At 36.4% G+C, this 25,899-nt stretch overlaps 3 protein-coding genes and 1 long non-coding RNA gene across 5 annotated transcripts; 1 reads left to right on the forward strand and 3 right to left on the reverse strand.

The window, feature by feature from the left end:
* Positions 1–6,382: 6,382 nt before the first annotated feature.
* Positions 6,383–7,969, forward strand: LOC148959679 (uncharacterized). Its single transcript, XM_089110195.1, has 2 exons — positions 6,383–6,706; positions 6,989–7,969. Exons 1-2 carry the CDS (start codon positions 6,383–6,385, stop codon positions 7,967–7,969), a joined length of 1,305 nt encoding a protein of 434 aa, XP_088966321.1.
* A 283-nt stretch (positions 7,970–8,252) lies between these two features.
* LOC148959680 (uncharacterized) lies at positions 8,253–11,277 on the reverse strand. Its single transcript, XM_089110344.1, has 3 exons — positions 11,067–11,277; positions 10,351–10,488; positions 8,253–9,905 (listed from the first exon to the last, which is right to left on the reverse strand). Exons 1-3 carry the CDS (start codon positions 11,275–11,277, stop codon positions 8,674–8,676), a joined length of 1,581 nt encoding a protein of 526 aa, XP_088966470.1. The 3' UTR covers positions 8,253–8,673.
* Positions 11,278–19,395: 8,118 nt separating this feature from the next.
* Positions 19,396–24,814, reverse strand: LOC135694057 (uncharacterized). 2 transcript variants are annotated; one of them, XR_016144069.1, is made up of 3 exons: positions 22,193–22,240; positions 20,755–21,010; positions 20,296–20,430 (listed from the first exon to the last, which is right to left on the reverse strand). It is a non-coding gene; the product is annotated as an uncharacterized LOC135694057 (long non-coding RNA). The 2 variants fall into 2 exon arrangements; XR_016144070.1 differs by having other exon boundaries at positions 19,396–20,430; positions 20,755–24,814.
* LOC148959681 (uncharacterized) lies at positions 24,141–24,800 on the reverse strand. Its single transcript, XM_089110267.1, has 2 exons — positions 24,681–24,800; positions 24,141–24,371 (listed from the first exon to the last, which is right to left on the reverse strand). The coding sequence occupies exons 1-2, from the start codon at positions 24,798–24,800 to the stop codon at positions 24,141–24,143; spliced, it is 351 nt and encodes a 116-aa protein (XP_088966393.1).
* Positions 24,815–25,899: the final 1,085 nt, after the last annotated feature.

Below are 25,899 nucleotides of genomic sequence, written 5' to 3' on the forward strand. Positions count from 1 at the left end.
CTGCCCTCCTGAATTCCATTTTTTCTTGATCATTTTTTCTTGATTATAAGAATTATGGGAAAATATTTATATTTTTAAGGAAATATTATCCTGATTCACAAGAGGGGAGATGGAGGGTCATTAAGAGAGATTGATATTAATAACAAAGAAACAATGCAAAAAACTTGAAGAAAAATTGATGACAGTTCTATAAAATCTTGTGCTGAGGGTCAAATTTACATTTCTGCTACATCTATAATAATACAGACATATAAATGGAGTTTCAAAGTATTTCTCCCTTTTCACGTTTCAACACAAAATATATTTCGCAAAATGTTTAGCTGCTGTTTGTATAATGTATCACTGATGTCACTGATGTATAATGTTTCAGTGTTAGCCATTGTTTTGCTTTTTCTAATGCCTTTTCTTTTGAGATCCTATTTTCAAACATTGAGGTCATAGAGCTAGACATCTTTGCTTCTGCTTCCTCAATCATTTTTTCCATCTCCGACTCAAGCATAACAAAAACAACTTTTTGAATTTCTTCCACATAACATGGGAATTAATCAGTTAATTCGAGTTAATACCCGCGGGGAAGGCACACATCCTCTCTCAATGGGCATGTCAGTATGCACGTTCATCCTTTCAAGGCTGTCAATTACAGTTAGCAACCTATTATGATGCAAATTACATCATGGTGCCATTGCAAGGCAGTGCCCTAGCATATCCAGTTGCAGGCCATTACACAGCACGTGGCTCACGCCACGTTGTATGCGTTGTTTCCCCCTCCCAGTCCCACCCCTCTCTTTAGTTTTTTCTCTACCTGCCCCTATTACACTTCCTTCTCCCTCTCTTCCAGCTAGTTCTCACACAGTATTCACTGCGTGACAGGTGTATCAGTCTGATTGGCGGGTTAAAAAACTGAGATAGTTTTTTCCCTGAAATCAAACACCGACCATAAATTACGTCATTGCTCAGGCAATACAAGGGCTGATGCACCGAAAGCCCAAATTGTTTTTCCTGAGATAGGGATTTAGTTTTAGAATTAATAAGGGGCCCCGCGAAGGAATTAACTGAAAATTACACAAATTGAAAATTAGCCTGTTTAGTATACAAGTCTTCCAATTTGCCAAAACTTTGTTCAGAAGCAATACTTTTGTATGTTTTTTTGAAAACCTCAAACTATCTGTTTATATTAATGAAGTGTTATTCTGTAATCATATTTGAGCAAATTTACTAAAAATAACTTACTGTGTGCTGCTGGCACAGGAACCTTCCTCACGATCTCATCATCCAACTTGAATCACATATTCCCCTCCATCTTTAAGAGTTTGTATCTCCCTAATCAGATTTTCACTAAAGTGCAAGATTGCAAGGATGTGCCTAAAAATATATGACTTTCTGAATCGTGATAGAAAAAATGCAAATGAACTATATACGTTTTAGGGAAAAGTTAAACTCAGTGGGGTTTCTCCATAACTTTAGCTGCATCAAAATCTTTACAATGCAATTTTATATACTGCACCCACAGCTTTCATATCTTTTCCTCTTTTGGTAACTTGTGGAAAATTATACCAGGCGTCAAACTTCTGTTGGTACAGCTTTTTCCAGATGGTAGTCCAGGACAATAACATCTTCCTCCCTAATCTCCCTTGCTCCTTTTTTGTGACATATTCGAAAGTAGGATTCGAAAACAGAAATCAGATAGTCTTGGTAAGTTCAATTTACACTTTTATGACAGCACACATCAGAGGTGTATTCGTTTCTTAAAGCCGTGCATACTAATTTACTGCAACGTTTGTACCTGTTTTATAGCAAAAGTTTTCTGATTTTGTGGTAATAAATCATATTTATATTTGGATATGACTTTCTTGCAAATAATATTGGCATGTGAAGTGCGAAACTATGACTATGGCACGCAATATATATATCATGTCATTTCATAGATTGAAGATCTATGATATATCACGCTCTACGTGCTTAAGTATTGAGCACTGTGCCACGGAAGTATCTAAAGACAAATTTCTATCATGTCATTTCTATATATATATTTATATATGATATCATGCCATTTCTACTTTTATTAATTTTGTAATTACCAAAAAATTGACCTAGATTATTTTGAGATATTTTGTGACATTGCTTGAGTGCCATCACATATCATGCAAAAAACCATCGATTAGGGAGACAACAGAAGTGCCATCATATAGTGTATCCATAGGGCAGCTCATTCTTTTCAAAGAATACACAACCACTTTACCTCATAGAGGTCACATGACCACAGACCCGAACACGTTTTTCTTGTGACACATTTTAGCTCAAGTGGGTGTAAGAAAATCTCGATTTTCGAAAAAAGTAAGTCGCAAATGAAAAAACTAAGTTCACCATCGTTCCCAGTGATGTTTCTTTGATAATTTAAGCGAATAAAAATGTTCATGTCATAAGCACTTTAAAGGTGAACTGACACGCAAAATTATTTTTTGATATGATACAGAAAACAATGCATGGAATCTTAATTTCAAGTTTTCGGTTAATTATCATTGTCCGTTTTGACGCAATTCTGCTCTAAATGTCATGAAATTACTGTCGAGTGTTCGACCATTGTCGGCATTTCATGTGACCCAGTGCGTGTGATGTCACTAACACCATGTTTTGATTCCTTGAATGGAAATCACGAATGGACTGGGCAGTTCAGTTCATCTTGTTCAGTTACTATTCAAGGAGATATACGTAGCCTTTGATCCAAGATACATGAAAATTCGAGGCTAATGAAATGTACGAAGGATATGTGCTGGCTGGTACTGCGTTATATTAGAAGGGAATTTATGTTTGGAAGGAATAGGCACTTTTAGCTGCTCGAAGAAATTCTCAATTCTGAAGTCAATCATGCAGACAAATGTAAGAATCTTTTCATTTTATCACGAATCTAGCTTCTTTTTCGAATAAATTCAATATATTATTACTTCAATATACATCCATATAAATCATGAACGTTATTTTTGTTTGGGTTTGCCAAATTCATCGGTTCACTCGAGTTACAGGAGAACAGCAGCCTGGGAGTTGAAAATTTTACTAAGTTGTTATCCTGCAAATAGCGAAGTGATCGTACCAGGTGCTTAACCCCTGAAAATCTTTCATTTGATTGAATAAAAAATATGCCGAAAATGAGTGACTTTAATTCGAAATCTTTACTGCGTATATTGAAGTTAACCAGGACCAAAGACTGAGATTAACTTTTGGGGGGAGGGGGGAACAGTGGCGTAGCTAGCGGTCATGCTTGTCATGCCGGGCATGACCATCTATTTCCAGAGATAACATTTTTCAAAAAATTATAGTCCTATTCTCATGATGGCCTTTGGAGCCCTATGGTTCCACCCAAGAATATGGAGCCCTCCGAAGGCGCTCTTCTAGTGTCGGGCATGACTAAAACAGAGGGTTACCAATTTAGTCATGCCCATAACTATGAGCATGACCAAACCCTGTGTTTTAGTCATGCCCATAACGCTGGTTCCCTATGTTTGGTCATGCCTAACAATAGGAGTGACGCAGGAGAGAACAAAGGCTAGTCATGCCATTTCGAGAGGGCATGACCATCATTATAATCATCAAAACCACCCTGTGTTATTTCGTGAACGCGAATGCGAGGCATCGATGGCGGCGCTGCTATGCCTAGTTCCACGAGATGTGAGGTAATTCTCTGTAAGTAAAATGCAAGGAATAGCTTATTGCCAAGCAGCCACGACTCATGTTAATCTCCAGAACATTTAATGGCAATGACAGGGTTTTCAGCCTTAATGGTGTTGCACTATGTGGAGAAGTGACAGGCACAAAAGGCCATTTTTGGACATAAAATCAGCGAGCAGGATCATTTTATCCAACCAAAGCAAACTCTCAGCCTTTTCAGTAATCAATTGTTACTAGTTGAACATTTGCAGATAATCTTCTTGATTTAATGAATGCCAAATCTTGTTGCTGTTCACTGGAGATGGATGGTGGAGATAGCAGTGTTATTTTCCAAACCAACAGATTTGAGAGCTTAAACTTTCCAGACATTTAGCAGCATATTTAGAAACTGTTAAGCCCTTTAAAAGCATTGTTACCATATTATGATTAGGACAATAAGGTTGTAGTTAATGGATAGGGAATGCCAAAACTTGCTTAAAGTTATTCTTCAATTTTTTTGTTTATTATCACATGCAATAACACTGTTTTTACACACAATTAAAGTCAAACTCAAAGCTCTACTGACTTCACTTATAGTTGAAAGTACCTTTTTACTACTTATAGCTGTTTAAATAAAATGACCAGAGACAAATCAATTATGTTACTGACCTTGTTAGTTAAACAGTTTTATTTCTTTATTATTGTTTTTTTATGTATTTGAAAATTTACAAGATCAAATTGCTTCTTTTAAAACCCTTGTTTGCTAGATTTAGTAAGGACAATCCAATCATGTGGATATTTACCACAAAGTATACATCAATGTTTTTGTTAAGCTAAACTTATTTTGCAAGGTATTTTTCTATCAAGTCTAACTTTGCAAAAAAAAATTTGCAACTAGGCCTATCCATTATTTTAGCTTCCTATATATTTCATATCAATATTTACATTGCATATTCATTAGCCCATTTGTTTTGTTCATCTATCAGTTCTATTGGGGTTGTTAGTTAATCATGATGGCTTTAAAATACCTTCAATAGATTGATAATAAGACTATTTGTGGAAAGGATGACCAAAAAGCCCCCATTCAGTTTTATGTGATTTATTGTTTCATTTACAAATTTTAGCTTATCTCTAAAATTTACAAATGTATTTCAGCCTGCAAATTGAAAGAAATTAGGAGAACAACACAATTTTTTATTTAAGTCAAGTTTATCTACTATACTAAACTAATGTTTTTTAATGTTTTTTAATGTCTTTTAATGTCTTTTGTACAGTTCTGTTTGGAAATTGTCAGAACTCTGTCTGTATAAATTACCAACAAACCAAGACAGTGTCACAGCTATAAGGTAAAGGTCATTTCATGGTGTAGCAAGATGATTGCTATGAAATAAGAAAAGCTCATTCCAAAAGTTAATCAAAATTTTTTTTTACAAGTCACAAGCCTTAAAATTGAAATTTTCAAATAGAACTCATCAACTAAAAAATTGAGCGTGGTAGAGTTTGGCCACACCCATTTTTTTCAAATTTGAAGGGAGGGCATGACCGCTGCTATTTGGCTAGCTACGCCACTGGGGGGAAGCCATGATAAATAAGTCAAACAGCAGACGTATTTAACAAAATATAAGTATTTTACTTAGGTTTACAGAAAATAAAAAAACCTGCCAATATTTTTATCGCTACCATTATTCGATATGTTGGCCCGCCACACACTGGGTCCTGCAAGACGGAGGAAGGGCCTCAAACGCGTTGAATAATACGATATTCTTGCAAATCTTATTATGAACAGTTTGAAAGGAGTCATGATCTGTTTTCCTATCAGATTGTCGACATGGAGCCAAAACCTACTCAATTAATGTATCGATGCTCATCTGCAAAGTCATGAAAGTACCACCCTCCAGACTGCCGTGTTGTTCAAGTGATGTGAACATGGTGTTTGTGACGTCACGATTATGCGGAAGGCTCGGGCAAACTCGTCTGTGCTCGGGAAATGTTCGGTAGCTAACTTTGACGCTCAATAACTCGAAAACTGTGTTGAATATTGAAAAAATAATAATGTACCAGGTATTTTTGCTCGATATGCTTTCATTTGAGGTCAAGTTATTTTTGCGTGTCAGTTCACCTTTAAGAGGGAAAGTAGCGAGGAAAGCCCACAGTCAATCGCTTCCTCTTTTGTCACAGTAAAAAATGTGTGCATTGGAATTCCAAAACAATGAGAAGCATTAGCTCATTAATAAAAAGACTTTACAAATTTCCATACTTCATTTGGCTTACATTTGGTTGCAAAGGTTTGATAAAAAGAGGAAATGGAACTACAAATCAAATGTATATGCATGAAATTTGCAAAAAGGTGAATCGTCTTCATATACTTTAAATACATTCTCTACTTTTCATGACACGGTAGTAGAAAGGGTTAGCAAACCTAGTTAAAAAGTAGCAATGATTATAGTTTCTGACATACCTCCAAAAGAATGGTACATGTAGTTTCGTAGCAATTTGTGGCTTTCTATAGATCACTTGGCGACTGACGTCATTAAAAATTATAAACAACTTGCGCGCGCATACCGGCAGGTAGAAAACTTACCGGAATAAATAAACACACCGTCAACACGCCTCAGAAAAACATGGCCTTCTTTGAAATACCATAGAAAACAGGTGTGCACACATGCTGTACACGGTATAATAATTTTTTGTGAGGCTGATAACGTTAAAATCATCTCTGGTTGTGCGAGAATCGGTCGCTATGTCTGAGTACTATAACAATCTCGAAGTCGAAGAGCGAAAGATATATGACTTGAAGCTGACTTTGAAGAACGGGGACAAATTACCTGACCCCTTTTCTCTGAATAAAGCTGAGAACTGGTGCAATGATATTGGGAAATTACCTAATATAACCTGGAGGGATGTCACCGAATATCTAATCGTCTCTCCTAGCCCATTTACGAAGGAATCCATGAAGGCCTACATGTCTTTGGAGGCGTACGACTATTTTGTTTGCCGCCATGTTCAAGATTGCTTTTACTGTCCAATTGATGATAAATGTGAATTCTGCTATGTCAAATCCGAGGTAATTTCATTTCTATCTCAATGTTGTTTTTTACAGCTTTAAATCTAATGCAAGGCATATAAGCAACAACAAAAGACGGATTGATCGCCATAAACAATATCAATCTAAATGTTACCTTTTTGTGTATATGATCAATAAAGTGCCCCCGTAAAGAATAATGAAATTGAATTCTGGTATAATGCCATATTGCCTTTCAAAATTTCCCATGAAGGTTGAAGTGCTATGCAAGGTGTCAATATTGCAATTTATATGATCAGATGTATCCCTTCTGCTTTTAAACAGGTATTGCCAAGCCAACGCCAAGGTCAAAAGACATCATTATACAGAGTCTGGGTTTGTCTTCACAAAACCCAAGGATGGATACTGACTGGGCATTGCACATGTATGGCAGGACTAAGCTCATCTTGTAGCCATGTTGCTGCTCTTCTTTTCAAACTAGAAGCAGCTGTTCATTTTCAACTAAATACACCAACAGCATGCACTAGTCAGCTTTGCTCTTGGAAAGCATCTAGAAAATCAGTGCAACCAGCCACAATAAAGTCAATAGACTTTTCAAGAGCCAAAAAGCACAGCCTTCCTAACGTTTCAGGTAGTTTCCTTCAAGTGAACGAAACAAAGCATTATTCGTGCAGTGACCCAACAAAAACTCGTAATCCCATATCAAATGAAAAGCTGAAAGATTTATATAGAATATATCCACAGGCAGCAATATTTACAAGTTTGGATGTCACTAGTTTTCAATCAGTTAATGAAGGCACTGCTTCTGTGACTTGCGACATTGGTAGTGATACAGACAGTGACACTGAAAATAATATCATTCCAGAGCCACTTGTAAGCTTGTTTGATCCAACAGCTATAAACATGGATGAAAGCGAATTAAAGGTTAAAAGCAAGATCCTTTACCAACAATATGTTGCTTCAAATTATCAAAACTCTTTTGACAATCTTGAAGTTATCACAAGGAAGCAATCATTATCAAGTGCATGGAGAGTACACCGTGCTGGGAGAATCACTGCTTCAATCTGCAAACAAGTGTCCAAGATGCAGAAAAGTGACTCACTGATTAAGACAATTATGCAGTACAGTCCTTCTTTGAGTTCAAAGTTCACTGCTCATGGTATTGAAATGGAGCCAATAGCGAAGGATTGTTTTATTACAATCATGTCCAAGAGTCACAGAAATTTACAAGTTTTAGAATCTGGCCTAAAAATAAATGCTGATGAACCTTTCCTGGGTGCATCTCCAGATGGAATTGTTACCTGAGATTGTCATGAAGATGCAGTCCTTGAAATCAAATGTCCTTACAAATATAAGGATGGCCTTTCGAATTGGGAACTTGACAAAGACTTTCCTATTGACAGCAATTTTGCAATGAAAAAAGATCATTCTTATTACTACCAGATCCAGCTGCAAATGGAATTGTCCAATGTACATTTTGGCTACTTTTTTGTTTTTTCTCCTGCAGAAAAGGCAAGCCTTTTGTGTATTGTTGAAAAGGATGCCAACTTTGTTTCTAATTTGAAGCAGGTGTTATCAATGAAGTTTTATGACTGCATCTTGCCAGAGGTCGTAAGTCGCAAAATGGACTCTGATGTATCACATGATAGGAGATTATATTGTATTTGCAAAAGACCAGAATTTGGTAACATGATTTATTGTGATAATCCATCCTGTAAAATTGTGAAATTTCATTACTCGTGTGTTAATGTCACTAGAAAGCCTAGAGGACAATGGGTTTGTAATTCCTGTAGAACAAAAAATACAGTGTGTTAAGAAGCCACACTAGTTCATGCAACTGCTAAGAGGTAAATATTCTGCTAATAAACATTGGATAGCTTGTTAAAGCATCATCATTGCTTAGTGTTTAATTTAGTATGTTACAATTCAATTCATCCTTGATGTTATGAAAAGCTTTGCTAGAATATTTACCTCTTAATCTAAATAAAAAGTATATCAATTAATATGAATTATGTTACAACACTTTTGTTTAAGTTAACAGCTGCTGCAATCACTACCATAGCATCATCCAAAAGATCAATTTGAGTAAGAGGTATTGTGTTCTGTAAAATCCTAAATTTTTTCAATTGTCCAATAACCCTTTCCACATGAATTCTAACATTTGATAGTCTTCTAGAATCATGGACATCCTTTGCTGGTAATTGCTCCTTTCCTTTTGTAAATTTAGGAATTTTCAGAAATGACCCCCTAGAATTCAGCTCATTCTCAATCAGGAACCCCCGATCAGCCAAAACACAGTCCCCATATGATATCTTGTCCAAAAAGCCAGATTGTAACGTTATTTCCTTATCTGATACTCTGCCACCCCAGCCAGTAGGTAAAAATATAACAGCACCTGCAGGGCTGATGGCAACAAGATACTTAGTGGTGTTATTGTGCTTATAATTAGACCATGTTTGAGCCCGGGCTGTCAAATTCTTTGGTCGTTCAACAAATATTTCATAACAGTCAATTATGCAGACACAGTCACTGTACTTTCTTCTGAATGAAGTTGGAAGATTCAGACGTAACTCTGGACGACTTGGCCAGACAATCAAACTTTGCATGGCTTTAGAAATTTCAGGCAGCCATTGTCTGTAAATCTTTGATACCATGGTTGGCTGTAATCCATACCTATAGGCAATATCTTTGTTTAGCAAACCAAGTCTAAGTTTCATTAACACCATTAAAACGTGATCCTCAGTTGACAATGACTTCAGACAAGTTTTCACCCCTTTCACTAGACTAACCACCCATAGGAACAAGTGTAGGTTAGCTAGACCAGTAAAAAATTTGAAATCATTCAATAATCTAACTTTTCTGTACCCAAAAGAATTAGCTTTTAGACTTTCATTTTCTTGACGCAGCTTGTAGACTTCACAATTTCTTTCATTTAACTCTGCTGTTAATTGTGCAATTTCATCTTTCAAATTTTGAATATCACCATTTTCATTTAAATTGCATTGTGTTGAAGCTTCCTTATGGCTTGTGATTTCTTCGTTTGAACCTTCAGATTGCTGGTTGCCAACTATACTTTCAATTTTATCTTCACAGGCAATCTTTTTGAGTCGTTTAGCTTCTCGACTTTCAAATCTTGCCTTTCTTTTTTGCCTTGCATCGATTCTAGATTGGGGCTCTTCTTTTGTAAAATTAAAAATTGTTGGTATCCAGTTTGGGGCTTCTGGATCGTCAGATCTTTTACCTGCATTGTAATGTAAAAATACAGATCAAAATGATGTTTTAACAGATAGAATTAAAAAAAGATCAGACATATATTCTAAGAGATTACTAAATTATCAAATAATGTTTGTCTTCCCCTGCAAAGCACAAAATATCAGTTGTGTCATTTCAGCCATTAGTCTGCAAATCATGCAAGGCTTAGACGAATATTCTTTGATATAACCAAATGTCTTGTTTTTGGTCAGAAAAAGACAATTAGCTTCTTATTTTATTTAAAAATGTAAGGAAATTATACTTTTTGAATGGTCGCATGAATATTAGTCGTTCAGTATTTACATTAAATCTATAATTATGCAACACCAATTTAGGCCGGGAGATGGTCCCGAACTTTACACCATGAAACGAGAATGTTCAAGCGAAAAGACATCAACTTGCAAGTACTATTCCTTTTTAAAAGATTTACTTACCGGTAATGAAATGTTCGCCGCAGATTCGTGCACGAGATATTTGTTCGGGAGACCAAGATTTCCAGTCGTCCCTACGAATCGCTTTGATCCAAGCTTCTCTTCGCCGTTTTTCTATCTGGGTATTGCCCCTAGGAATTCAATAGAAAGGAAGATCCTTGTTTTTTCCAAATCTTTTGTTGGCGCAGCCCACCGCGCAACAGCTATCAGGCATTTTAATTTTCCTGGATGTTTCTTTTTCGATTTCGATGATACGATTTTGGAAAAGCTCAAGTTGTTTATATACACGATCAACTGTTGTCAAGGCACTTTCTACCTGCCAATATGCGCGCGCAACTCTGGTAGGCGGACGTATTCAAAACAAAGGCAAGTGGTCTATGTAGCTTCCCATGTTGATCAACCCAATGTTGCAACCATCAAATCGGATTCTTTTATTGCAAGCAAAGATTTGAAAAAGCCTGTAATAAACGGGATGGGGATTAATTTTCATTTTTGCTAAAAGAATAAGATATTGTCTGGAAAGATTTTGGAGGCATAGAAAACGTTCTTTAAATTAAGCGAAGATAGTAGAGAGGAAGAAATGCCTTGAATCCTATGCTATACCAGTATGAAAATAAGCAAACAAATGAAAAAACTCTGTGTGAATCATTAAACTTTTCAAAATCCAATTAATGGCTAAATTATCTCGAAGCTTAGAAAGTGGATGTCTTTAAACTTACTTGTTGCATTCAAAACATCAGCCTGCAAAAATACAGGCACATTTTCTCTTTTGATCCAAGAGCACAGTCTGGGGTTTTCATGGCTTGATGCAAACCCACATTCAGACAGATCTAATGAATGTGGAATCAAGCAAATGAAGCTGCTATTTTCCTGCTCCAATAGAAAGGAAACTTCATCCCGTGTACATCTTGAACTCTCCTTGAAGTGCATGTAAGGTATTTTCTTTGAGGAAACTGAGGACACTGTTATTGAAGGAGAGCAGGTAGCTTCACCTAGTTGACCTAAAACATGGGCTGCAGACGGTGAAAGACATTTGCTTTCCTTTAATCCCAACAGCACATCACTATGATTGCAGTTTGCACCTTTGCAATTGAGGCAAGCTAATCTCCCTTTCCTGGCTGTCACTACACCATCAGAATTTTCATTTTGCGACAAAACAGAGACTTAACCATGCTGACATGTGTCATAGACAAATCCTGAGCTGCTTTCATCTGATGTACTTGTAACTTAAAAAGAAAGAAGTTAATAGACATATGAACATTAGTTTAAATAGACATAATAGACATAAACTGTGATAAGATATATAAGTGTAGTATGATGAGTACTTCCATAACAATGTTTTAGTATCATATAAACAATTTGGGTGGTGAAAGCATAATATCAAATCAATTTGATTGATTATATTTGATTAGATATGATCATTTAAAATCTTTGTGTTTTCTATGCGGATAGTGTTCGAAACAATCTAAATAATTTTACTAAGGGTGCCAGGCTGATTATATTGTAAAAGGCACTGCAAAAGCACCTGTGGATCTAGAGTGTTTAAAAGTCTATCATTAAGTAAAGTTTCGTGTACTTTCGACATTTGAAAGACTTTTTCACACATTAAAATTCCTTGTTAATATTTTATTTTCTGATGCTGCATTTCAAAGTTTGTGACATTTAAGCATTATGAAAATCAACTAAAAATGTAACAAAATTTGATAATTTTTGGCAGTAAAGTTCTCAAATATGTTATCAAAAATGGATTTTAACTGTTGTCGATCTTGAAAACGTTGAAAACTGGTAGAAAACGTTGGCAAGTTCTGCAACCTTTTCTTGATTTTCGTCTATCAGACGATCTGCTATTTACAACATACACCTTGAAGGATATATGTAATTCAAGTCGAAAAACTACTTACATTGAAAGTGCTGGAGTGGGTTACAGTTATCCAAGATATCGAGTTTCTTCGAAATGATTTTTGAAGCTTTGGCATGAATGCTATTCCAGTACAAAGAACCAAACTCTGGAAAGTGTAAATAAAGTTCTGATAAAATTGAATAGAATAACATGAAAATGTTGAGAGCACATTTGTTTTCATGTTGGCATTAATTTGTAATCTAAAAATGCTTGACAAGTACAACTATAATTATTACCTTGAATAATAGTTCTGTTCGAGAGCATCATATTTTCAAGAACTGCGATTGACTCTTGACACAAGAACAAGCATATGTCCACTACCATTCACCTCCCTCAAACTTAACGACTCTTCAGTTGGTAAATACAAAGGAATTTACCTATGTAATAAAATTTGTATATTCATTCGAAGAATTGATGGAGTATCTTAACAGCAAGCCCAGCAAATAATTTCTAAACCAACTAAGGTCTCAGAAAATATAAAATAGTTTTGGATAATTCTCAAAAGACCTTATAATGCTAGTCATTCTACTAAATACTAAGAAGTGCATACAGCAGACCAATGTCACGCAAATTAACATGGATATTCAAAAATTTGCACCATATGACAAAATTCTTTTTTGAAAAATAAAATGTTTCTGTTAACCCAAAAGGGGGTTCAATAAATTAATTAAATGCAAGTACGGTTTTTGACCGAAAAGTCAATTCAACAGATTTTTTCAAACATTAATTTTATTTCACTTATTTAATTTTATAATACAGGTAGGTTCTTATTATCTTTTTCTGAACACACCCAAAGAAGCTAAGCGACATTTATTTTGCATGTAACATGTCTTACAAAGACAATTAATAGCTTACCTTTAAGCAACCCTTTTTTCTCATTAAAATTGAGTAAGCAGAAACTTGTAATAACTTCACTGCAGCACGCTATTTTGTTGTGTTGAGTCAACACGAAGATATAGAGACTCAACAAATCAGCAGCACCAATACTCTGAAATAATATCATAAATTAACATAATCGAGGAAACTAGATAAAAATGACAATAATTTTATAATTGGCTGCTCTGTTTTATAACGATTAAAGACACTTCATCAACACAAAAAGATTAATAAAGTATCTATAGAGAAAGTAAGAGTCCGAATAGCACAATTTGTCCTACTGTGAAATCAGATTTTTTAAACTCTAAAAATCCTAGAAGAACTCAAATTAAAGGGAAATTGTGAGAAAATAAACCTGTTTAGTAAATGCTCAAAAATTGTTCTAACCTTTCCTTCTTTTTGAAATCTCCCATTTAAGTTGAAGCAGTAGCTGTGGTGGCTGAAAATGAAGGAGATCAACTCTTGTCGAGCCTATAAGCGGATGTGCTATCATTCTCCATGGTGTCAAGCATCTGATAATTGAAAAAAGCTTGCTTTCACTTTCTATGCCAAAAACATCCAAATTGTCACTTAGATCTTCTGATGTGTCCCAGGGATCATCGCTTTTTAATAGCTGGAAAGATGAGTCATGATCCAAGCCTCTGGCTCCAGCAGCTGTCTTCTGCTTTTTCATGGAAGCTCTCTTCCTGCAACTGCTTCAAGGTCTGCCAAAATGCTTAGAGCTGGTTGACCAATCAACTCTAAATATTGTCTTCTCTTTTCCTAGTATTTTCCCCTCTCTTTTGCCTTTGATTTAAAGCCAGCTTTCAATTTCAGGATGGAAGCATGGATTTCTTCCTTGGATTTCTCCATGTTGTTACAATAAAGTTTAATAGCTCTTGTCATGGATTTTTGAACATCTTTCTCCAGGTAATAACTTACTAACAACATTGAATATGATTATATATAGGCTTGTGGCGATTTTAAAATTAAGCGGTGAAGAAGGATTACAAAGCATGATTAAGGATGAGACAAGAAATTGGGTAAGCATAAGTCAGGAGTAATGTCGGCCTAATCAATGGTAGAAATAGAATGATTGTAGTTAGTATTTTAAAGCCTGGTTTCCATATAGTCGCTAAAGTCGCTGGAGTCGCCAGGATCGCTCAAAAATGAGTTCAGCTCCCCTAGCAACTCCAGCGACAGTCTGTTTCCATTTGGTCGCTGAGGGTCGCTCCATTCCAGATCAACGCGGTCCTGAGATCTGGGCCTAGCAATTAGAACTTTGAATGTTTTTGAATCTCTTTTCGGCTTCCTCTGGCGACAATGCAAATTTTTCACCGATCTTCACCCAGCAGTTGAGTTTTACAAACTTATTTTTATATTTTGAATGGAATTTGTTGTATACACACTCGTATTTTTGCACTTCCTCCATAAACCGTGCGTTGTCTGCGCTTTCATAAGCCGCCATTTTGAAGCAAAGGAAGTCTACTACTGGGCATGCGCTATGCTTTCTAGCAGTCGCTGTCGGTCGCTGTCATGTTTCCATTAAAATATTTCTTTGTGTGCACTCAACCGTGGGTCGTTGAGGGTCTCTGAGATAGAACTCCAGCGATCCCAGCGACTGGGTCGCCAGGGTCGTTGAGGGTCGCCAGCAAAATAAATTAGCTTGTTTCCATAAAGTCGCTGGGGTTGCTGAACTCATTTTTGAGCGATCCTGGCGACTCCAGTGGCTTCAGCGACTATATGGAAACCAGGCTTAAGAGTGCAGAGTTTGAGAAAATAGTGGAGGTAAATATGATATTGCAAGTTACTACAAAATTCCGTGGCAGACAGAATAGCATAACCCAATGTTGTTGTAACGGAATTCATATTAGGGGGGAGGGGGGCTGCCCATTGCAGTGCTTCTCATTCAGTACACTAGTTAAAAGGAAATAAAGTACAGTTTGACAATTATAAGGGGGCTCCAGGTCCCTCTCCCGCATCCTGCTTTCAAAGACCTTGTAACCTGGCGCTCAAAAAGTACCACTGTATACATGAATTGAATTAGTTTCATCGCTCCAGCCACTCATAGTCTGAAATTGCAAGTACATTTTCTATAAGAACAGGTTTATAAGAACATGAAACTCAGAATTGGTCAATAGTTAAGAACAAATTAAGAACAAGCTGAGACTTAGCCAGGGCCGCTGGATGCATGTTTGAACAGGGGGGGCCAAAACGAATAAAAAGGGCACAAATATTTTTTTCCGAAACATTAGGAAGTGCCAAAAATGGTATAGATTTCACGGTAATTTAGACATTTATAAAAATAATGACACACGTTGGACATTGAAATTTATCTTCGCTGAAAGCAGACATGGCTATGTCATTCCATTTAGAGACCACGCAGTCTTGATCAAAATTAATTGTATAGTTTCCCATCTCATGGCCTTCAAAGTATTTTGAGAGTGTAAATCTCTCTTCCATGTATGATTTATACCTCTATTACAATACGCTGTACTTATTTTCCTTATAATTTGCATTGTAAGTGGATTTGGTCCCGGGTAAGAGGCAGGCATACATCCTTCTTTCATACTTGTGGCAGGTGCATTATACTCAACAAATGTCCAGATTTATTGCAACATACCAACGAATCCAACCCAAAATATGAACTGAATGGAATTTAGTCTCTATATACTTCAAAGCGAGTTCCAGTCCCTATCTCTTTCAAAACAAAGTTTCAGCCCCATTCGAATAACGATATTAATTTTCTTACTTCTATATTTAAACAATTTAGTCCCCCTTGCTATTCGCACCCTCCCATCCCCACTTAAACACAAATTTGTTTGCCTCCATGGAATATTTTTTAAAAGCTACAAAATTTTATGGTTAAGACATCTTCACGCAATCGGCTGAAGGTGCGGACATATTCTTCACTGCCATAGCAAATTAATTAGGTTTATCTCATCAGTCTTATGAACAAAACAAGTTTTAACTCTCCTTGAAATTGATCCCGAGGGTCTCAGTCAGTTGGTCAAACGTATTACATGTTTGACCTTCCGTAAGTTTTTGGTCTGTGACGTAGGCTAATTACATGTGAGTCCAGAAAAACTTGAAAGAAGCTAGAATTCTAGGACATAGAATCTTGAAAATAGGGTTGCATTCTTAATAAGTCAGAGGAAATACAAAAAGGGCAGGAATTTACTGATATGATATTGCAGATGATTTTTTAGGTAAATCAATGACATATTGAAGTACAACAAACTTTGCAGTACGTCTAGTTTTGTATATTGATCTAATCCTAGATAAGAAATTCAAGTCTTTGTTAGCATGTACTCATTGCAGGGACATAACTTTTTCATTTCTTCATTAAAAACATTGAACAAAATGTTGTGAAGCAAGCAATATGTTGCAGTTAAAGTTTTACAGAAGTCTGTTTTTTATATATATGTCAAGAACCATAAGGGATTGTTGTTAAAATCAAATTTAGTGAACCCTGCTTCTTAACTTGCCTATACATTAGTTTAAGAAAAAGAATGGCTCTAACATGCTCTGTGAAAAGCAAAGTTCACTAAATTTGATTTTAACAAAAATTTCTGCCCAAGCTTAAATATTCTCAGTGAAAAGAGTCACACAATTTTAGCAAAGTCGGAGAAAAGGGTATATTTTACTCAACCCAGAATCAGAGATAGAGGTCCAGTTTTTACTTTCAAGAATACACACGATATACATTGGACCAGCTGACTGTGCCCACCGGGGACATGACCGGACCTTTCACAAATGCGTTTGTTGCTAAAGACTAAGGTCATTTTCTCGCGAAACTGGCAGTCTTCTTCGCAGTTGATATTGTTCATCAAAGGAGCTTGGGCTTCTTGCATCAAGACCAAGTAAAAATTTAATGAATTTTCATTGAATGGTCCTCTAACAACGTCCAGAGTTTTGTTATTTTATTTAGTTTCCAAACGCAGAATATCTGGCAGTGAAAAAATTCACGCAACATATTTTTCGAAAAGGGGCGATTTTTTATACTTTTTGCAAACAGGGGGGGGGCCTGTGCCCCCGTGGTCCCCCTGGCTCCGGCAGCCCTGTTAGCTACTGTCAATTGCAATTTTGAACAGTGTTTAATCTCAAAAACGAGGATTTTTAGCCATGTGTTGGAGATTTTTTGATGTATTATAAATGAGAAAGGCTCCTGTGATACAGTTAAATTTGTTTAATGGTTAGTTTCAGAAACTTCACAAATACAACGAATTCAAAAGGAATCAATGAGTAGAAGTCCTGATCATTTAGAGTTATCACTGAATATCATACGATCAAAACTAAAATCAAAGAACTAACTACAGATAGGATTTTTAGTCTGATTGGCGTTTCTAATGGCATAACCTTGAATTTCTCTACGGGGTGTGAATCTACATGGATTTACCTCGGAGTTGCCTTGCATTGCATTAAGATCAAAATAATCCATTCTTATAATTGCTTTTGATGAACTTCAGTTTTGGGTCAATGTTTCTTAGTGGGGTGCTTTTGCATCTACGCAGACCTTTGCTTACGCCACTGATAAATCTATAGGGGAATTGTAAAAGAATTATGAAACTTAATTTAAATCAATAAAGTAAATGAGATCTTTAAATAAGTCATACGCAATAACAACTGAAAAATCCTGAGCAAAGGGATGTTTTAAATTTTTTGTCAATACGAAAAATTTGACTATATGATGAAATTAGGAAGTTGCAAATCATTGAATAAAAAATACTTACCTTGAAGTTGAAATGCTATTAGAGATATGTGAAAGCGCAATGTGGGGTTGTTATTTGAGGGCCAAGTTTTATGTGAAATGGTCATTGAAAGATAATTGCCCTTATTTTGATCGTGTGATCATGTGATTATGGAAAGAAAAATGCCCTTATTTGGAATTTTTAATTCCGAACAGGGAAGTCATTGGGAAAAGGTGATTAATTGTAAAATGTAATTAGTACTTAACTAATCAGCGAATTGACTAATTTAAAGATACTATAAATTAAAAAAAGCATTAAGCTGAACGCTAAAAGGATTCTTTTCTTGGCTTTTCTCTTAGACACCAACAACTATCCGTAGAACCAGCGAAAGATAGGCGAAAGTCTTAACAAAAAACTTCTGAAAGCCTGGATTGCTAGAGTAAGAAGAGAAGGTTTCACCCCAACCTCGAGACATTTTACGTTTGTTCCAGACATTTCAATGAATCAGACCTGTATGTTCCAAAGTCTGATACTCCAAGTGCCTTTAAAAAGCACCGTCTACGGAAAGGAGCAATCCCCAGCGTCAATATGCATGGAACAGAGGAAAATGAAAGAGTGGAAAAGCGAGTATCAAGTTATCTCGGAAGAAAGACATCGACAGTGGCGAAACAGCAACAGCATCCAATGCATCAGAGCCTTTGTTAGACAACGTCTCAATCTTCGAGGATACCCCACCAGATCTTACCACAAATTATAGAGTAGATGATCTTTTGGAAAGAATTTCTCTGCTTGAGAAAAAGCGTTTTCTCTATGCAAACTTGACAGATGCTGATGTAAAAAACTACACTGGGATTGAAAATTCGATTTTTAAAGTGATTGTTCAAACATTAGAAGACTTTGCCCCGCTGAATTATTGGTCTGGTAAACCAGTAAAATCGATTTCACCTGAAGACCAGTTACTGATTTTTCTGATGAGACTTCGTCTTGATCTGCCTTATTATGATATTGCCAAAAGGTATTCTGTGAATCAGACAACAATCCAAAATATCATGATTACTTATTTGCATTTCCTTCATGAGACTTTCTTTTATGGTGCAATGGCAAGTATTCCTTCACAACAGAGGAAGAAATGTACTAGAAGAGTCTTGTTATAAACACCTACAAGGAATATGTACATTAATAAACTTACTTGTTACAATACATGTATCAATGTTAAGAAAACTTGACTTCTAGCACTCCCCTACCGTTTGCAGCCAAACCATCTTGCTCAGAGATTATTCCATCTGGGCTACTGCCTAGAAAGCCACAAGGAAACAAAAGGAGCCCACACTGCTCCACTACATTGCCTGTTTCATTAATATATCTTTTTAATGCAGTTTCCTGGTGCATCTGCCCCCACATTATTGAGTCTCTTTTGCCCATTGCATATTCACCCCTTAGTTGTTTCAAAAATGAAGGAGGAATTGGTTTGCTGCTCTCGAATTTCCTTTTATATGCCTTAATGACATCCCCAAAGTTACTGCCTGTAAGCTGCAGCTTCCGATATTGCCCCCACAATTCATTATTTCTTTGTCCAATCATGGCATTGGAAAGCCAGGCAATTTGTTCTGCTGTCACTCTGACCTTATTAACAAAATCTGTTTTGTCAGTGTCAAAGTGCTCAATAAGGGCTTCAGTGAGTGGGGGCGCTAGTGGATTTGGAATGAATTTCTATGGAATGAATCACATGAATTTCTAAAACAACGTTTCTGAAGCAAATTCTCAAGCTTCTGGAAGTATGAACAGCTGGTTTTGAAAAGTTACGAAGGGAGGCTATGCTGAAGTCAACTTTTAGATGCCACACCTATGACCTCACCTATGGTCACACCTCATGTACTTGCATTTATGTTTAACATTTATGTTGCATATACGAAATCATTCAAATTATTCACTGAGACTCTAAGGCTAATAGAAATTATTCATTCTGGGAAAATCAATATCATGATCAAGGGTCAATTTAAAAAACTTCCCGATCAACCCAGGACAGCAAAGACTTGTCGGCGCCTTTGAAGAAATTGCATCAAAGACTTTTCCATTTGATCGGTGGTCAAATGAAAAATCTGTGACGTTCAATTAGCAGTCAATTATCGTGTAAACCGGCCTTTAAACAGTAGGTGCGTTTTCCGGTGGCAAATCTTGCATTCCCTTGGGATTATTACTTCCCCCATATCATCATATGGTGCCACCACTCTTTTCCATAGTCTATTTCAAATGTATGCAGCAAAAAACTTTTTATTGTTCAAACTCAGAAACATTTCATCTAAACTGTAAAGCGCATGTTTCAATTTGAACTCACTTCACTCTGCTGGCAGATGAGTTTGTTTTCCTTTGTCTGTTTTCTGTGGATCCGCTTTTTGAATACATACTGGTTCACTTCCATCAGAAAGAACATCATCGTTGTCATCATCATCATCATAATCCTTATCATCATCATCATCATCATCAAGATTTACTTTGTTCTCCCAGACATCCAGCATGTCATCTTCAGTCTCATCTCCGTCGCTGCTCTCCAAATTGGTCCTTTTCTTCAGTTTCAGAGAAATGTGGCTCTGAGTCAACAACAGTCTCAGTCTCATCTAGTTGGCTCAAGGAAGTGGGCTGAGAAAATATAGAAAATGTTCGATAATTTTTTATAGCAAGGCACTGTTGGAATGGAGAGGTATTAAAGTGCATCCTTTGACAATAACCTAGAATGGCACAAAAGTTGAGCATTTTCCGAAACATAGCAATGGCCCTCCCAAGTTCCAAACAACTGCCAAACCGTCTCCCTTTGACTTTTGTATGCCACCATGGGTCCCTTTTTTTTAACTTTAAATTTTTCGAATGCCACATATTTTTCTTTCGAATGCAACAATTTTATACATTTCCCTATTCTACATATCCCTAATAAATATGTTAATTAAAGCTGTCACTTTTACTCACGTTTTGTGTGTTCTTCAGTTCTTGAAGCTCTTTCTTTAGTCGGCTGTTGTCCTTTTGGTAGTACAAAAACTTTTGAAAGAATGCCACATTTTTGACAAGGTTTGTTGTCGTTAGGTGGATACTCTTCGTGAGCAATCACTGATATGGGCATGTCTTCGTCCGACCGAATAGAGATATCCCCATACGCAGCTTCATCTTGTGTTTTTTGTGCAGCTTTTGGTCGATGATCAATTGGATGAATTTCTAAAGCAGCAGTCTATAAATTCATAGAGCATGGTTATCTAGCCATCGAAAAATTGGTGTATCGCTATATAAAGTTACACACACACCCCTTAGCACCGTGCCGAGTCTCTAATTGTAACACAGACCGAAATATCTATGTCTCAGGTGAAATCCCCTCTAAGTTTTTTCTAAAGGTTGAATCAGTAAAGGTGCAAAGACAACCCTATTTGCGTACACATGATGTTTTGATTATTAGACAGCAACAGCATTTTATAATTTTTCCTGCAGACACGCAAAAGCCTTCCATGGCTGTCATGCAAAACACCGTCTTTAAGAGACAACGTTACACAAAATTGTATTGTTTGGCTTCTATAACCAATCAAGCTGGGAACTTCCTTATTGAAATTTTTTGTAAGCATTAACAACCCTTGTTTGTGTCACTGGGAAAATATATAATGAGTCACTGTCTACTGTCATGCACTGTCTGCTATTCTTTTATTTGTAAATAATAGAAAGTGTGTGTACGCCCTACCCCTCAACAACTTTTATTCAATTTTAAAAAAAGTTATGTTGACCATATGTATTTTTGCAAAATTGAGGGGTGGATAATTACAACCCCCATTTACAGTAGAGAACAGTGGTGTCTCTCTTGAGGTGCCTTTGCTGACGCTTTGAGGGAAGTGATTCGGGAGCGCTTCCTGCCACATCAATTGAAGGAACAGCACCAATTTCAAGTCTGCGTTGTCTGGTAATGCCAGTAGAAGTACTTTCCAGAGTGATGTCTACGCGTCTTACAAAATCAATAGGTTTGAAATGAATAGAACACAGAGCGGACGAAGACGACGGAGTGAAACCAGCCCTGTGTCTTCTTACAAATTGTACCCATAATCGACGCTGTTTTTCATCTTTCGGGAACGCAACGGTTTATTTATTTGAACAAAAACTAACGAAAACCCGTCCTTTGGAGCTTGAAATAAGTGCATTATAGAAAAGATATGCAAGAAAAAATTACACCATTCGATTCAGCGCTCTTAGCTTGATAGGATTAGGCAATACAAATGTTTTTTATTTTTTTTCATTGTTCATGTCAGTAGCACTTTAAAGCTTTATTACTGAATAGACATACTCTTCGTGATCAAAGAATCTTTGCTATGTTAATTCTAAAAGTCAGTGACAATATCTTTTTCAAAGACACCTTCATAATTACTATAATTACCATATGTTGGAGGAACTGCAATTTCTCGAACTAATTCTTCACCAAATTTATATTTTGGATATGTTACACTTGTATATGTTGCTTCATATTTGGTTTTTTTTTCTCATGGCGAAGGTTTTCGTTGAAATGGAGTATTGCCAAAATATGCCTTGAACAAAAGATAAAACATGAGCATGTGATAGAGAAAGGATGATAAGTTTCACTACAATGCAATATGCCCTTACATAAACAGTTGATAAATTTAGGAACTTTGGGATACAAACAAAACTACATAATGACTCATCTTGTATATTGCCAAAGTTAATTTGATCTGATTTCCTAAGTATGCCTAAGTATGCTATGCCAAGCAATTTGTTGTGCTACTTACCTACAGAAAGTACCAAGCCATGAGATGCATTAGTCATTTTGGGATGTCAGTGATTTAAGTTGAGTGAAAGCTCTCCAAACAACTTGTTTGAGCATCTGACGAGGCCATCTTTATATCGTTTAATAGATTTGCATTCATAAGTATGGTGTGTAACCTTTCATGTGCTGCAGATCCTTTAGAATGATAATAACTGGGTATTACAATTTTTTTACTAATTGAATTTGGATAATTTACAAAATGTGCCTTTAGGACAAGAAATAAGAACAGTATAATAAGATTCATTCATTATTATGTTCCAACCTTTACAATCAATCAAATTTGAAACAGGGGGACACAAATGAAACTATATTGGGAATAAGGAAAATGTTGAAATCTTCCCAGAACCCTGAATATAACCTTAGTGGGATAAAGAAAAATCTCAATATATATATAAATAATGCACCTGGTTGAGATCGCACCCCAGTTTATGACATGAAAAGCACCAATCATGTTCACCATAACATACATTTGTGTGAATGTGAATATAAAGAACAAGCATAATATATAAGCTTCAGAGGGTATCGATACTGCAAGGTTACCTGTCTTGAGCCACTCTCGTCCCTGGAGTTGACCATGAGCGCATTTGTCAAAAAGCTGATCTGGGTGGTCAGTATGTTTATTTGAAATGTGTCGCATCAACGACTTCCATTTGGCAGCAATCATTTCTCCAAAGCCCTCAACACATTGATGTTCTAAATGCAGTTGTTCGCTATAACTCTTTATTATGACTATATTACTCAATTTAATTTGAAAAAAGCATATTGTGATACCTGCAACAATTCAAAGTGTACAAGCTTTGAAATGGAATTTGAAAATATTGTGTAAACACCATACTTGGCATTATGGCCCATCGAATCAAACCTGCCATCTCCTGACCACTGAGAATTCTTTATGTATTTTAGTTTGTTGATCAGGGCAGCTCTATACTTGTGCCAATGCACAAAAACTGAGGGAAACAAAAATTTTCGCTGATGGAGAAAATAGGATCTTGGTGATATTGCTGAGCATAAGATGATGAACACCTGGTTGATGTTCATCATCAAATTTCCAGCAGGATGTCTTTGATGTATGAATGGCTGACTTTTCCATGTAAACTGTTGGCCACAATGTGAGCATTTCTGAATGACAGTAGCCATGGTTCCATTCCGTTTAATTGTAACTTTTGGATTTGGAGCTCTGCAATGGTAGCAGAACATCTGAACAAATTGAGTAGCATGCCAAAAACACTATAAATTTTGGTTTATCTTTGTACCAGGTGCAAATACTAGAATAAATAAATACAAAATCAAAACAATTTGTAAAATACAGGTCAACAAGATATTAAAATCAACATCCTTACCATAATTCAGACTTATGGAATTTTAATCTGACCCATTTAACTAGCTTTCATGAGCATATTGGTTATATTTTTCTATCTAGAATATATGAATTTGCCATCAAAACTGTTTGGCAGTTGCCCCCTGGACCACTATATATGCAAACATGAACTAGAGTGACAAACACTACCATATATAAAACATGTTTTGCCATTATTTACATACCTTACAGTGTTTTAGATACATTATTTACATACCTTACATCCTCCATTTCCTCATCCTCAGATGTCTCCGCAACTTCTTCACAGGACACCCAATCAGTATCCTCATACTCGATACTCTTGAATTCACCCATCTCTAAAAGTTCATCTTGAACACTGCTCATCTCCGAAACTGTCCTTTTCCTACTGCAGCTTGGTTGGTTGTCCTCTTCTGTACATTCTTTATTTGAACGAGCCTGCATATGAAAAATACTCACCTTAATAACACTCACCTAAAAATTGGCTAAACACAAGGCTGTTGAGTTTATCCAGGTAGAAAGAAGGTGAGACAGGGCTGAGCCCTCTAGATCTCATCAGACCCACACATTTCAAAACATCCTAGGCTTTTTTTGTAAGATGATTTGGATAACGTTGTATTTTCAATGTAAAATAAAGCAGTCTAGGTGTATCCAGGGGGAATGGTCAGCAAAGATCCCCCTCCCTCCTAAAAAATCCTACTTGCAACGCCCCTGTACATCGATAAGTGGTTATGTTATCATACTTACTTGATCAAGTTGACAACGTAATGCAGCTTTCTCTTTCCGAATTGCACAGTTGGTCCTTTGAAGGGAAATTATTTTCTCTTTGAGAGTCTTCGCGGACTTCTTCATCGTCAGTACTTTCATCTTGTTGCTTCATTTTGTCAAGGGTCGTTCGTAAAATCTGGTGGATTGAAGACAATAAAGTGAGTTGCTTTTTGAGAAAATAACGGCTAGTCTTCTTTCTAAATATGACACACACATAATATCAACTAGGCTTCTGCCTAATTATAATCACCCTTTTCTATTTAACAATTCACGTATTCTGATCACGTATTTTGATGGTTTGAAACCTTGTCTGTGCCGGTGAACCAATCTCACTGCTGATGTCTTGTTCTGTCTACAGTTCTATCGGGAAAATAATGGAGCGAGATACCCTCTGTGAACTGTGTATTCTTGCAACTGGTCCCATCAAATGTTCCAGCAACGCAGGATCGACCATAACCTGAAGAGCGCTTCGAATTTGCCATTCTACTTCTACTACTATAGCCATGAATGAATGCGTGACCTATTCATTCATATATCACGACTCATCACTGTGACGTCACAAGAGGACTTCCGATTTTGCAATGAATATGCGTAATGTGTCGTTTTTCACACGCAATAAAAAAGAAACGCCAAGGACTTTTGAAATTCTGTTTTTCTTATTTAGAGTGAGAACCTTTGAATCTATGAGTGTAGCTAATAAAATAGCTATCGAAAATTTGGTTTAATAAGCCCTTTAAGTTCAAACCTCCTGGTTTGGGAGAGCAACGTAGTCCTTAACAGCAACATAGACGGTTCTTCTGGTATCAGACCATTATCAAAACTATCGGAAGGCAAATCATTGTCAGTGAGATCGCTAAAATTGTCAAAATCGGCGGGTGGCTCGATTGGACGATAATTCGGATCATAATATGGCTTTAGTCTATTTGCATGACCTGGAACAGATACTGGACAGTTATCTAGAGTTCAAAAGCGAAGGTGAACTGGGGAAAGCTTCACGACAATACAGTACGGACCGTGATAGTTAAGCAATAATTTTTTTGATATTTGCTTTTCAGGGTAAACACCTCTACTTTGTCTCAGATATCGTAAACGACTGGTTGACTATTTCAATTGTAATATTCTTTCATTTTCTGTTGAGCCAACTGCGTTTTAGGAGAAACCATACACTGTGCATTCTCCAAATTTGTAAGCATGCCTG

The sequence above is a fragment of the Rhopilema esculentum genome, chromosome 9 (assembly GCF_057945365.1).
Source record: "Rhopilema esculentum isolate cy_ngs chromosome 9, ASM5794536v1, whole genome shotgun sequence".
Taxonomy (NCBI): domain Eukaryota; kingdom Metazoa; phylum Cnidaria; class Scyphozoa; order Rhizostomeae; family Rhizostomatidae; genus Rhopilema; species Rhopilema esculentum.